The sequence below is a fragment of the Coturnix japonica genome, chromosome 5, assembly GCF_001577835.2.
Source record: "Coturnix japonica isolate 7356 chromosome 5, Coturnix japonica 2.1, whole genome shotgun sequence".
In the NCBI taxonomy this organism is placed as follows: Eukaryota; Metazoa; Chordata; class Aves; order Galliformes; family Phasianidae; genus Coturnix; species Coturnix japonica.
In genome coordinates, this window is record NC_029520.1 from 294062 (window position 1) to 306461 (window position 12400).

Below are 12400 nucleotides of genomic sequence, written 5' to 3' on the forward strand. Positions count from 1 at the left end.
GCAGGCACAGCGAGGGGCGGAATGGGGGATTCGAACCCGCGGCTCGGTCCTCCAGGGCCATAGAGAGGGCGGGATAGAGCGGCCGAGCGCTTTCCCTCCTGCAGCCGCGGTTCCCATGGAGATGGAAGATGGCGGCGCGGAGTGAGTGCGGGGCCGGGAGCGGGGGGCGGCGGGGCCGGGGGCGGAACGTGAGGCGGGCGGCGGGGCCTCGCCCATCCCATCCCATCCCATCCCGCGACCCCCACAGGCCGCCAGCGCTCCTCGGCTCCGCTGCAGGTCCTGCTCTTCCTCAACGGCTGGTACAGCGCGACCTACTTCGTTCTGGAGGCCTTCATCTTCGCCTACAAGGGTGAGCCCCCGCCCTCCCGCTCCTCCGCCCCCCGCCCCCAGCGCTGAGCGTGGCCGTGCCCGCAGTGCTGCTGCTGCCGTACCCGCTCACCAACCTGCTGCTGGACGTGCTGCTGCTGCTGCTCTACCTCAGCATTGAGGCCACGCGCATCTTCTTTGGTGAGGCCTTGTCCCTCTATCCCGCACCCCGTTTCCCGGTGTCACACTGTGTGGTGCAGCCTTGCACTGCTCACCCTGTGCCCCGCAGGTTCCAAGGGCAACCTGTGCCAGCGCAAGGGGCCTCTGGCCGTCTGCCTGGCCCTGACTGTGCCAGCAGCCATCATGGCGATCTACTGCCTGCTGCTGCAGACCTATGCCCTGCGCCTGGAGGCCATCCTCAGTGCCATCCTCCTGCTCTTCTACTCTATGGAGCTGCTGCTGGGCGGCCTGGCGCTCGCCTCCTTCTCTAGGTAGGTGGCGTGGGAGCAGAGGGAGCTCTGGGGGTTCTCCTGTCCAACCCCCTGCTAAAGAAGGTTTGCTAGAGGGCATTACAAAGGAGAGCACCCGGGTGGCCCCACCACCTCTCTGGGCAAGCTCCTTCCAGTGCTCTATTACCCTCAAAGTCAAGAAGTTTTTCCTTGTGTTTCCTATTGTTGGTTCCCTACTGCCCCTTCTTGTTACTACCACCAGGCACCTCTAAAAAGAGCGTGCCCCCACCCTCTTGACCCCTACACTTCAGATCAGATCCCCTCTCAGCCTTGTCTTCTCCAGGCAGAACAGGCTCAGAGCTGTCAGCCTTTCCTTGTAAGGGAAGTGCTCCAAGCTTCAACCATCTCTGCAGCACTCCAGCAGGTTCCTATTTACCCAGAGCCAAGGAAACCAGAACTGGTCCCAGCGCTCCAGATGTGGCAGAGCAGAGAATAAGGAGAACCTCTGTTGCCCTGCTGGCCACACTCTGCACAATGCACCCCATGGTCCTGTTGGGCTTCTTGGCTGTAAGAACACTGCTAGCATATGGACAACCATTGGTCAACCAGGACACCTGTTGGCATTCTTGGCCACAAAGGCTGGTTCATGGCCAACCCATAATCCACCAGGACACCCAAATCCTCTGCAGATCCCCTTTCTGTCAGCTCAGCCCTTAACCTGCACTGATGTATGCAGTTACTCCTCCCCAGGTGTAGGACGCTGCGCCTTGTTGAACCTCATCAAGTTCATCCCCCACCCAAATCTCAGCCTGCCCAGGTCTCACTGAGAAGCAGCACAGCCTTCTGCTGGTTGAGCCTCTCCTCACACATCCTCTCCTCTGTTCTTTGCAGCATGGATGCATACTGAGGCCCTGCACCAGAGGACCACAGCAGCGCAGGTACACGAGATGGCAGCAAGCAGGTGGCACAGGCTCCATCTCCAGCCTGTGGTGGTGAGCCAGACCCACACTGGCACCTGTGGGCAGTGCCAGGGCTGTGCCTGGGTAGCACCCACCCTGCTGCCACCCAGCCCCGAGGTTTGTGACACACAGGTCAGTCCAAGGTACAGACAATTTGTTTTTTTTACAGCGTTGTAAGAAGAAATCACTATTTTCCAATAAATAGTTATTTTTATCTGGTGCCTGGGCACGTGGCATCCCCCCAGGCCAGAGCACCTCATTACCACAGCCAGCCCCTGAGCCAGCATGGGAGGCACAGCAGCCCTTAGGAAGAGCTGGAAGATTGGGGGTGGGGGGGCGTTACAGAAGTGCTTGGCTCTTGCTGCCCATCCACACCTTCATCCCCTGAACATCCCCACCAGAATCTCTTGAAAAGCTCCATATAAAAGACTGACAACGTCATCAAGTTTATTACACAACTTCCAACCTATCAGAAAGACAAACAAACCTAAGTCACTGCGGGCAGAGGGGGGCAGCGCCTCGCCGGGTGCTTAATAGAGGTTCCTCTCTGCACTTTTCCCCCCCACACTAATTGGAAAGAAACTATAAATTTGTGTTGTTACGTAAAAAAAAAAGCCAACAAAAACAGAACTCACCCACCAAATGCTTCCCCCCAGTGCTCACCTGATGGTACTTGATGGAATTCATTGTGTGATTGTAGCCTAACAAAGACCTGTGGAGCTGGGTTTTTCTCCTGTCCAGCAACAGTTCTGAAGGTAATGCCACCCAGCTGGCATCCCTGGGGGCTGGCTGGTGCTTTGGGGCTCCTTGGTTTGCCTGAACCTATTCAGCTCCTCCAGCATGCAACCTTAGCTGAATGGACCTGTATAGGGCTATGAGCTCCTCCTGGGCTTCAAAATGGCTGTGCACAGTGCTGTGCAACTCCACTGGGCATAGGGAGCTCGTGGCCTTGTCCCTGCCACCCGTCCCAGCTTGCAACTGCACCATCACACACAGAGATGCTGCTGGGAAGGGGACATACAGTCGCTGAGGCTGGGGTTTGCAGCTCTGCTTCCTCTGCTTCCTCTAAAACAAGGAAGGCTCTATGGGAGAGGATGATGTCGTGAGGCCCCACCAGCTCCTGGAAGCCAGAGCTGGTGCTTTGGGAGATGAACACGGAGGCTGTGACCCTGCTGTGAAAGTTGGGGCGGAGGGGGGGTGACCCCAGCCCAGCTCTCTTCCAGCTGAAATGGAAAGCTGCGTGCCACTGAGCCCCTGTGCGCCCGAGGATCCATCCACCTGCAGCCACTCCTGGAGGGCTGCGAGAGGAAAGGGCTCACCAACCTCCCTCCGTGAAAATAAAGCACCATTTTTCTTTGGGTCCAAGTACTGATGGAGCAGGGCCCCCTGCCTTTCAGCCTCTCCCCTGGAAGCAGCAGTAGCGGTGGGTGTGGGAAAGGGCTCAGGCCCCAAGGTGTCAAGGAGTCCCTCAGGTGCCTCAAAAGAGCCGTGGGTGGTGAGCAGGGGGTGAAGCAGCCACAGTGGCGCAGTCCTGGTTGAGGTGAGGAGATACGAGTCCATTAAAAACCACTTACTGCCAAACTTCTGCAGGAGAGAGAAAAGAAGGAAGGGCAGCGCTGCAGCACCGGGTATCTTCAGCCATCAGCACAGCACCGTCCCGCCGCTGGGCTCACCTGTCTCAGTGGTGCCGGTCCCTCTCTCTGTCTCTGTCCCGATGCCGTTCATGCTCCCGGTTCCGCTCCTGGAAATAGTCCTCGTGCCGATCCTCACCATGCAGGACGTCCCGATGCCGCCGACTGCTATCACGGGACCGGCTGGGAGAGCGATCCCGAGAGCGGTGTCTTTTCCTGGGGGAAGAAGAGAAGAACGTTTGGTCACCTCCAGAGACCCCAATGAGCCACGCAACCCCCCCAAGGCAGGGTACCTGGTGGAGCTGCTGCTGGAGCTGGTGCTGTAGGACTTGGCTTCAATGCCATGCAGGCAGTCTTTGAGGGAGGAGAGGAGGACGCGGCACCGCTCATCGTTGGCAACGCGGGACTGCTTGATGACAGCAATGGCTGTCAGGAGGGTCTCGATGGCATCGCTGTAATCACCTGTGGGAAGTGGAGGAATGGTGAGGGATGCAGCAAGCTGCAGGTTCAGGGCTGAGGGGATGACGGGGCACAGGGACACAGCCACCGTTACCTGCACTGGCACCCGACACTGCTTTGGAAATGGCACTGCTGGAGATGGCCCGGTTCCTGTTCATGATCTCCTCAAACTCCACCTCACTCACAGGGGCAGGTGGTGGACCGAGCTCCCGGCTGCACAGATATAGGGTTGGGGGCTCAATGCAGCTCCCTCCCAACCCTGCTGGCACCAAGCCCCCCTCCACCCTCCACTCACCTGCTGTGGTTGTAGGGGGTCAAGGATTTGCCGTAGGCATCTGGTGGGGGCCCCACGGCCGTGCTGGGTGGGGGGAAGAAGGCTGGGTTGAGGTGCAGGGCTGGAGGGACAGCCCCAGGGGGGGGCACGGCCAGGTGTGGGGGCAGTCGGGGTGGAGGGGGCATGAGGTGCTGGTAGTGGATGCCGGGTGGTGGTGGGGGGACGCCGAAGCTGGAGGAGAGAGGTGGGAGAGGGGGCATGGGAGGCGGGGGCAGTCCCATGAGGGGCAGAGCAGTGGGGGGGCGGTTGAAGAAGGGCAGGATGGAGGGGGGCTTCTCCAGGCGGGTGGGCGGCAGCGCATTCTCTGTCGGTGTGGCACGGCCATCCAGAGAGTCGGCGGAGTCCCGTGAGTGGGCCCTCGGCGGCACACCTGCAAGCGGCATGGGAAGGGCAGTGAGCTGCAGCCACAGGCACTGCCTGCCCCTCACTGACCTCTTCCTCCCTACACACGCGCGAGGTTCAGCCTCGGGAAAGCTTGAGGTGCCCAGAGACAGATCCAGCCAGCCAAACGTAACCTCCGCTTACACGTGCCTCTCCAACAGGGTCACCTGCGGCCACCTGCACAGCGTCCCAAGGATGCTTGCTTTCACTGGCCGCAGAGCGAGCAGGGACGTGGATAGAAGTGAAAAGCCACAAGAAATGGGGAGAGATGGCCAGAGCCCAGCTTCCTGAAGGTATGAAACAGCCCCAAACACTTGCAGCCTGCTCAAGCAGGCAGCACGAGCATGGATGCAGGGGCAGAACCCAAGTGCTGACAGCTGGAGGAAGGAAAACTGCCTCAGAAGAGAAGGGCAGGAATTGAGGATGAGGCTTTGACGGCGAGCCGGGAGAGGAAAAAAGGGGGGACAGAGCTCTGGGAAAGCTGCTGAGCCCATTGCAAGACCACTCAGGGAGGCTGAAAGTGCACAAACCCTGGCCACCGAACCATGAGGGTGGGCAGAGACGTGGCCTGAGCAGCAACGGAGCCGAAGGAAGAATGCGACGGTTGGAGCTACCCCCCTGAACCTCGGCCAAAGCCTTTGGAAAGATGGGCTTTCCTTGCGTGAAATGGGTCACGGGGTCTACAATGAACACAGCTGGCCAAGACCTCCTCGTCCGTGCTCCTGCCAAGTCCGTCCCTGCGGGCTCCACAGAGCCCCCCAGTGCGGGGCCAGGGCGTCACATCGCTGCGGAGTGAGGCTAGGACCATCTATGGCCATTGTAGAAAGCCCACGGCCAGGCCCCAGCTGGAATACTGTGTCCAGTGATGGGCACCTTACCTCCGCAGGGATGGACAAATTCTGGAGGAGATCCAGAGAAGAGCTACTAATAGATATGGAGGGTCTTAGCTATGTTGGTAGGCTGAAGAGCTTAAGCCCATTCAGTTTGGAGAGGAGGAAGAGGAGGCTACGAGGGATCTTCGCAGTGAGTGAGCACCTAAAAGGGGATCATAAAGACTCGGGTCAGGATCTAAGCAGACTCGGCGGCAATTGGACATAACCCCAGAAGCTGCTGGTGGTCTTCCCCCCCACCCCAAGGTCTCATCCTGACAGCTCAGTGGTGGGGCCCAAGGAGCTGCCCGCCATGTGCCTGCGCCCCACTCACGTTTGCGAGCCTGAGCCTCGAACTGGGACAGGTTCTGCCGGGTGGCCAGCCTCACCTCCACCTTATCCCCATTGAGCACTTTGCCAGGCAGGAGCTCCAGCAGCTTGTGGACCGAGTTCTCAGAGGCCACCACCACCTCCGCGTACCTGCAGGGAGGGTCAGTGGTCAGCAGACTCCCAGCCCTTCACCCCCTGGCAGCTCAAGGACCCACACCAAGCAGCATGGAGCTGCGTGCCTCCATCAATCCCCCCTCCTGTTCCAGGTGCTTGTGCTGCTGACAGCCTGTGTTTCATCCTGTACCATCTCTGTACCCCCTCACTGCTCCCAGGATGTGGCTATGGGGGCCCTGGCTGCCCCATTCCTCCTCGTTCCCTTCCCCCTCAGCTCTCACCCTTTCGACTGGCCATTGGCTCGATTCTCTGCAAACTTCAGCTCCACCACGTCATAGACACCCACTGAGCGGATGGTCTGGATCAGCTGCTGGTCTGTTGTCCACTGTGGGGCAGCAAGGCAGAAGCTGGGATGGGGTTCAGTTCCCGCAGCCCTCCCCAGCACCCCATGCCCAAAGGCAGCCATCCCACTGGCTCAGGGCTCGGCTCTGCGGCCTCTCAGGGCTATAAAAGTCCCTTTCCCCTTAGGCCAAGCTCAGCTTGGAATATCAGCTCAGCACAGAGCAAGGAAAACCACTGCTCCAAGCAGCCCTACACCTCCAAAGAACCCTCACTTGTTTGTTCCCCCAAAGCACTCACCCAGGAGAAGCTGCCCACATAGACAGCTGCCCGCTTGTTGCGCAGCCCACTGTAGGTATACAGGATGGCAGGGGCTTTGCTGTTGGCTTTGGGGGGGGGCTCCTGGCGAATTTCAGGGGGTGGTTCCAAGCTGCTGGTGCGGCTCTCGGGGGGCTGCGAGCTGGCAGTCAGCACGTCGTCATACAGGTCCATCTGGTCAGCATTACTGAATTCTGAGTCCTGCAAGGGGAGAAATGGTTAATGGGAAGCTGGGGTTGAAGCTGTGGCTCAGGAAGGGCTCTCTGGGTTGTCAGGGCACACGGGGCTATGCGGACTGCTCTGTTCTGGCCCCGCAGAGTGTCACATCCCAGAGGCTTCTGCTGCCTCGTCTTCTTTCTTCACAGCTGGTTTGCTGGCTGTGACCTCAGCAACTGAGCAAGACCCAGCTTGTTCTATGCTCCACTCTCATGGGTGCACAAGCAGAAAGCAAACAGCTCATGGCTGAGTATCCTGCTCCCTTCAGCAAGTACCAAACCCCTCCTGCCCTGTCCGCAGGCTGTTCCATCACCTGGCTACAGCAGCGCAATTCCACTCCCTTTAAGGCCACCAACTTCCTCCTTGTGCTCTCTGCAGCAGTTCAACCTTTGGCAGGATAAACCCAGAGATCTCAGCACTGCAAAGGCTGAGCCATGCCTTCTCCAAGCCCTCCAGAAAGCCACTCTCTGATCTCTGAGACCGCAGCAGCTCCATCTGCCCATGCAGAAGATGCCGCTCTCCATCAGCAGGCAGCCCTAAGGGTTCACAGCAGCCCAGTATGAAACCATATTCACAGTGATGCTCTCTCAATGACAACCATTCCTAAAGCAAGCCATAACTTTTGGCATTGGGCTCCACTGGCTCCTGTGCCAAAACCCAGTCTGGGTTTATGGTTTTCCACATTGCCTTCCACAGCCTGTGCTCACTCCCAGCTCTGCCCCTGTCCTGAGCAGCCGTTTTTCCTTCAGCTCTCGCTCTGTCGTTCCATGGACCTGCCGTAGAACTGCTCTATTATTTCCTATTCTGGAACAGCTGCTGCTTCTCCCCCCTCCATTCACTCTCCCCCAGACCCCACTTCTATTCTCCCCCCCTCCCCAGCTCCACACCTGGTTGAACTCCTCGTCAGCGTAGATATCAATCAGGTCCACTCCCTCCGACATGTTCCCAGGCGAAGCGCGCACGGCAGGGCTCTGCGCCGAGGGATGAGTCACCGCAGCGCCCTTCTACCCCCCGCACAACCCCCCCGTCAGGGCCCTGCCTGCCCCGGAACGGGGGTCCCACACCCCCCGCCCCAAAAGGCCCGTCCCGTTCTAGGCCCCCCCCCCACGCTCCCGCGAGCGCGCGCGCGCCAACTGCGCTCACCGCCACCTCCAGGGCCGCCACGCCACGCCCCTTCCGGCTTCTTCCTCCCGCCTTTGCCGCGCCCCTTCCGGCTTCCTCCTCTAGCCACGCCCCTTCCGGCTCTCCCTGCCTGCCATAGAGACGAGAGGGCTGGGTGAGCAGCGCGCCCCCTGCTGGTGGTGCGTTAGGAGGAATCATGGCGGTCAGCAGGGTGAGGAGGGGCTGCGGGGTTGCGAGGGATATAGAGAGGGTTGGGAGGTGTTGTGGGGGGCAGTGAGGAAGGTGGGAGCGGGCTTTTGCTTTAGGGCTGTGTGTGAGGACTGGGGCTGGAAGGGAGTTGGGGCCTGGAGGGGGATTGGGGCCTAGTGAGGAATAGGGGGAGGATTGGGGCCTGGAGGGGGAGAACAGGGAGAGAATGGGGTCCGGAGGGGGAGGGGAAAGGGGNCCGGAGGGGGAGGGGAAAGGGGATGGGGATTGAGGCCTAAAAGGGGAGGGGAAAGGGGGATGGGGCCTGAAGGGGAAGGGGAAGGGGGAGGGTGAAAGGGGAGGGGAAGGGGAAGGAAGGTTGAGGCCTGGAGGGAAAATGGACAGGAGCAGGGTCTGGGCGGGTGGAATGTGGGGGAATTGTGGCCCTGGGTGGAAATGGGATCTGTATGTAGGATGGGGGAGATTGGGAATGGGAGGGCCTGGAGGCTGACTGTGGAGCTGTGGTTTCTGAGGACTGAAGGGGAATGAGAGGCCTGGCTGGTCCTATGAGTGGTGGGGGTATTGGCGTTGTGTGTGGACTTAAGGGGGGCATGAGGGGATGGAATCATGTGCAGGGTGGGAGGGATTGGAGCCTGGAGGGGGAACAAGGGGCAATGTATGGGGTCTTAGCAGGGCCTGGGGTGGGGTTTGATTTGGGGCATGGGGGTTGTGGGGCTCTGCTGGAGCTCTCCTCATCCCATTCCCATCTCCTCGGCAGCTGTGCTCGCTGTCTCGCCTCACCCTGTGCCGCCCAGTGCTGGCAATGCTGCGTGCACCACGAGGCTACAGCGGGGCCTCGCAGGGTGACCCGGGGAAGGATGTGCTGGAGATGCCACTGCCGCCATGGAAGGAGCGCCCCAATGAGTCCCTGGACACCAAGAGAGCACGTCTGCTGTACGAGAGCAGGAAGAGGGGCATGCTTGAGAACTGCATCCTGCTCAGGTGGGGCTTTGTGCAGACTGTGGTGGGGCAGAGGCAGGAAGGAGCCTTTCTGTCTTTCTTTTCTGTCCCATTGACCCCCATGTGATCTCCTGCAGCCTTTTTGCCAAGGAGAACCTGAGCCGTATGGATGAGCGGCAGCTGAACCTCTATGACCAACTCATCAACGTTCCCAGCAACGACTGGGACATCTACTACTGGGCCACAGGTACATGTGCACTGCACTGGGCCATGGGATGTGTGGGTGACTTGGGGCAATGCTGAGCTGCTCTCCTTCACTCTGCCTCTTATTTGCAGAAGCTAAGCCCACGCCGGCTGTGTTTGACAATGAGGTGATGGCCATGCTGAAGGAGCTTGCTAAGAACAAGAAGAAGGAGCAGAGGCTGCGGCAGCCAGACCTGGAGTACCTCTTTGAGTCCACAAACTGACAGCCCTCAGGGCACAAGAAATAAAGCTGTGGCTGCGAGCTACTGGTACCAGTGTCCGCTGCCTCCACGTAGTCGGGCTCTGTGGTTCATCCTGTTCCCCTGTCCATCTGTCTGTCCCCATGCCAAGCTATGGTCCCTGCCCTGGGACCAGGCATCACCTTGGTGCAGCACTGTGGGAACCTCAAAGATTTCTATGGGGGCTGCAGGACCCCCCCATGGCCCGGGACGGTGGGATCCCTGGAATACAGGGGGCCGTGCTGGCAGCGGTTGTACCTGGGGGTGGGACTCAGCCTTAGGGCTGGGGGGCGGGACCCGAAGCAGAGGGGGCGGGGCCGCTTCCAGTTGTCCCCGCCCCCCACTCCGTAGTGCGTTGCTCCAGCGCCGTTGTCCACATTTGGAGGCGATGGGCAGCGGCGCTTCCACGTGTCCGATCTCCGCCGAGGGCCCTGCAGGCGTGGAGCAGCGGCTGGAGGCTCGGGGTGGGCGGCTGCCCCCAGCTCTGTGGGAGTTGCATGGGCTTCGCAAGCTGTACCTGAGTGGTGCCGGGCTGCGCGATGTGCCCGATGAGCTGGCGTCCCTGCAGCACCTCCGCACACTGGCGCTGGATGGCAACGAGCTGATGGAGGTGCCCGAGGCCTTGTGCCAGCTGCCCTGCCTGGCCTATCTCTACCTGGGCCGCAATGGGCTGCAGGGGCTGCCTGCTTCCTTTGGCCACCTGCAGAGCCTGCGCTGCCTCTGGCTGGAGGGCAACTTCATGGCTCGCTTCCCCCATGTCCTGCTGGGCCTGCCCGACCTGCGCAGCCTGCAGCTGGGAGACAACCGCCTGGCTCGCCTGCCCTCCGTCCTGCCCCGCATGGCCAACCTGCAGGGCCTCTGGCTCTATGGCAACCGCTTCCAACACTTCCCTCTGGTGCTGCTGCGCATGGCCCAGCTCCGCGTCCTGGACCTGGACCGTAACCGCATCGCCCACTTCCCCGACCTGCGGGGCCTGGCCGGCCTCTGCCTGCTCTCCTATGACCACAACCCCGTGCGACAGCCGCCCTGCGTGGCTGACACGGTGCGGCTGGTGGGCAGCGGGGCCGTGGAGTACATGGAGGCACGGGAGGAGCGGCTGCGGGAACAACAGCAGCTGGAGGAAGAGGAGGAGGAAGGTGCTGAGAAGATCCCCCAGGGTGATGGATCCTCGTTGCTGGAGGATGCCCCATGAGGGGTTGTGGAGCCACTGAGAGCCAGATCTGAGGAGCACAGGGTGCTTTAGAGCATCCCATATAGGCACAGGGCGCAGTCCTTGCATCGCTCCGCTCATTGTGTGGTAACTCTGCCCTGAGGATGTGCAGCACAGCTCTGCGTGCTTCCTATGGCACCACCTCTATGGATTCCCTCTGCTCCTGCCTCCTTGGCTGAGGGAGGAGAAAGCAGCACTGGCTCACGGACCCTGCTGCCCATTGAGTTTTGGGGTGACTGCACAAAGTTTTGTATGCTGATCTCCTCCAGATCTAGGAAGAAGGCAAAGGAAAACCTCACCTCCAGCCTTCTCCATGCAGGGGAGCTCCATGCCATGCCTTAGAAGAAGCACTGAGGCTGCAGGCTCACGGTGTGCAGCTGTGTTTGGCAGTGAGAATCACAAATGTGGTGTGAGAAAGGTAGTAGGGTCAGATCTTGGGCTGGGGGGGCATGTTACTGGGAAAGGGCTGTGAGTGAAGTGCGTGGCCTTAATTCTGGTTTATATGTCTGGATACAATCCCATCCCCAAGCTCTTGGGCTCACTGACTGCACTGCACATCCAGTGCTGATTGCAGAGGGTTGGGGTTGGAGGCTGCCAGTCAGCTTGCTTGCCTTCCACGTCCTTTTTCCTTTCCAGCTATTGTTAGGGCTGTGAGGAAGCAGTGGGATGCCTGGGAGCCCTGGCAGCCGCTGCCATGACAGGGGTTGATAAAACCCAACGTGGGGCTTTGGTCACCTTTTTGGAGTCTGGGTCTTCCCTGGTTGCCACCAGCCACAGGTTGCGATGCTTGCAGGGGCTCCCTGCCTTTCCAATGCCTTTTACCCACCGCATTCTGATTCTCCATCCCTCTGAGCTTTGGGATTTGTGCTGGGACGGGGCTGGGATCCAGGACCTGCTGTGGGCATTGGAAGCGTTTTGGGTGCCAGCCCCGTTGCGGTGCATCATCCATACGTCTGTCTCTATATATATCCCTCTCCGCCTGCTCACAGATCCCCATACATGTTTTGCAGCTGGGAACGTGCTGCTATTTCCATCTGCTCCCGCTGACTGCGGACGCCGGGGATCGCTGCAATGATGCCACAGAAACCCAGGCTCTGCCATAACCCTGCTGCTACCCAGGGCTCTATGCTGCCAAAACCCTGAGCTGTGGCTCAGCGGGGTGCAGTCCTAAGCCAGTGGCACCAGGGCCCTGCTTTGTCCCCTGTTTTGGCACCAGAAAGGAGCCGTTTTCCATCAGAGCCGACTGTGCGTCTCTCCACCAGCCCTGCATCTGGAATTTCTTTTATTTATTCAAGAGCAGCATCCACACAATTATTTATCACAGCAACTTGAGCCTTGTTTGTGCTGCCAGCACCCTACGCTGGGGACAGGCACTGTGCTGGGCATGGTGGCTTTGTGCCCTGGATGTACAGAACCTGCTGAGGGAAACGAGCCCAAATCTCACCCCCCAAACCCATCCCAAGCCACATCCAACCATCTTTAAATCTATTCCCAAACCCCATTTCCAAAACCCCATCCGCAATCCCACCCCCAAACCTCATCCCCATCCCCAAACCTGCCCTCCCCTTAACCCCCACCCCGTAAGGAGAAGGTTAAACGGGCAGATTCACACAGTCCTTTATTACCAAGAGTGGGAGCTGCCTCCAGAAAACGAGGGTCCCCGCTCCCTAAAAATAGGATTCTGCAAAGAGGCCTCCACCAGGCTGCCCCCCCACCCCCCCCATCCCGGTGCTTC

The 12400-nt window shown here is 59.8% G+C and overlaps 4 protein-coding genes across 7 annotated transcripts; 3 read left to right on the forward strand and 1 right to left on the reverse strand.

Annotated features, from left to right (window-relative positions):
- Positions 1 to 15: 15 nt before the first annotated feature.
- Positions 16 to 1933, forward strand: TMEM216 (transmembrane protein 216). Its single transcript, XM_015863212.2, has 5 exons — positions 16 to 141; positions 248 to 349; positions 415 to 507; positions 596 to 797; positions 1647 to 1933. The coding sequence occupies exons 1-5, from the start codon at positions 129 to 131 to the stop codon at positions 1660 to 1662; spliced, it is 426 nt and encodes a 141-aa protein (XP_015718698.1). The 5' UTR covers positions 16 to 128; the 3' UTR covers positions 1663 to 1933.
- Positions 1934 to 2136: 203 nt separating this feature from the next.
- Positions 2137 to 8059, reverse strand: CPSF7 (cleavage and polyadenylation specific factor 7). Of its 2 annotated transcripts, none has more exons than XM_015863200.2 (10): positions 7849 to 8059; positions 7593 to 7676; positions 6472 to 6690; positions 6114 to 6217; positions 5723 to 5868; positions 4100 to 4508; positions 3899 to 4017; positions 3639 to 3807; positions 3388 to 3561; positions 2137 to 3245 (listed from the first exon to the last, which is right to left on the reverse strand). In XM_015863200.2, the coding sequence occupies exons 1-9, from the start codon at positions 8023 to 8025 to the stop codon at positions 3393 to 3395; spliced, it is 1596 nt and encodes a 531-aa protein (XP_015718686.2). In that variant the 5' UTR covers positions 8026 to 8059; the 3' UTR covers positions 2137 to 3245; positions 3388 to 3392. The 2 variants fall into 2 exon arrangements, with proteins under 2 accessions (XP_015718686.2, XP_015718685.2); XM_015863199.2 differs by having other exon boundaries at positions 2137 to 3298.
- Positions 7924 to 9511, forward strand: SDHAF2 (succinate dehydrogenase complex assembly factor 2). 3 transcript variants are annotated; one of them, XM_015863208.2, is made up of 4 exons: positions 7924 to 8038; positions 8792 to 9015; positions 9111 to 9220; positions 9310 to 9511. In XM_015863208.2, the coding sequence occupies exons 1-4, from the start codon at positions 8024 to 8026 to the stop codon at positions 9438 to 9440; spliced, it is 480 nt and encodes a 159-aa protein (XP_015718694.1). In that variant the 5' UTR covers positions 7924 to 8023; the 3' UTR covers positions 9441 to 9511. The 3 variants fall into 3 exon arrangements, with proteins under 3 accessions (XP_015718694.1, XP_015718696.1, XP_015718695.1); XM_015863210.1 differs by lacking the exon at positions 7924 to 8038 and adding an exon at positions 8049 to 8109; XM_015863209.1 differs by lacking the exon at positions 7924 to 8038 and adding an exon at positions 8377 to 8425.
- Positions 9512 to 9610: 99 nt separating this feature from the next.
- On the forward strand, positions 9611 to 12391 carry LRRC10B (leucine rich repeat containing 10B). Its single transcript, XM_015863206.2, has one exon. It carries the CDS (start codon positions 9634 to 9636, stop codon positions 10645 to 10647), a length of 1014 nt encoding a protein of 337 aa, XP_015718692.1. The 5' UTR covers positions 9611 to 9633; the 3' UTR covers positions 10648 to 12391.
- The last annotated feature ends 9 nt before the right edge of the window (positions 12392 to 12400 follow it).

Excerpts from the sequence above, each read along its gene's own strand:
- LRRC10B (XM_015863206.2), top strand. The coding sequence starts at position 9,634 with ATGGGGGCTGCAGGACCCCCCCATGGCCCGGGACGGTGGGATCCCTGG.
- SDHAF2 (XM_015863208.2), top strand. Across the intron at positions 9,016-9,110 it reads GAGAACTGCATCCTGCTCAG|CCTTTTTGCCAAGGAGAACC; the intron begins GTGGGGCTTTGT and ends GATCTCCTGCAG. Across the intron at positions 9,221-9,309 it reads CATCTACTACTGGGCCACAG|AAGCTAAGCCCACGCCGGCT; the intron begins GTACATGTGCAC and ends TCTTATTTGCAG.
- CPSF7 (XM_015863200.2), bottom strand. The coding sequence starts at position 8,025 with ATGATTCCTCCTAACGCACCACCAGCAGGGGGCGCGCTGCTCACCCAG. Across the intron at positions 6,691-7,592 it reads CTGACGAGGAGTTCAACCAG|GACTCAGAATTCAGTAATGC; the intron begins GTGTGGAGCTGG and ends CTCCCCTTGCAG. Across the intron at positions 5,869-6,113 it reads GCCAATGGCCAGTCGAAAGG|GTACGCGGAGGTGGTGGTGG; the intron begins GTGAGAGCTGAG and ends CCCTCCCTGCAG.
- TMEM216 (XM_015863212.2), top strand. Across the intron at positions 350-414 it reads CTTCATCTTCGCCTACAAGG|TGCTGCTGCTGCCGTACCCG; the intron begins GTGAGCCCCCGC and ends CCGTGCCCGCAG. Across the intron at positions 508-595 it reads GGCCACGCGCATCTTCTTTG|GTTCCAAGGGCAACCTGTGC; the intron begins GTGAGGCCTTGT and ends TGTGCCCCGCAG.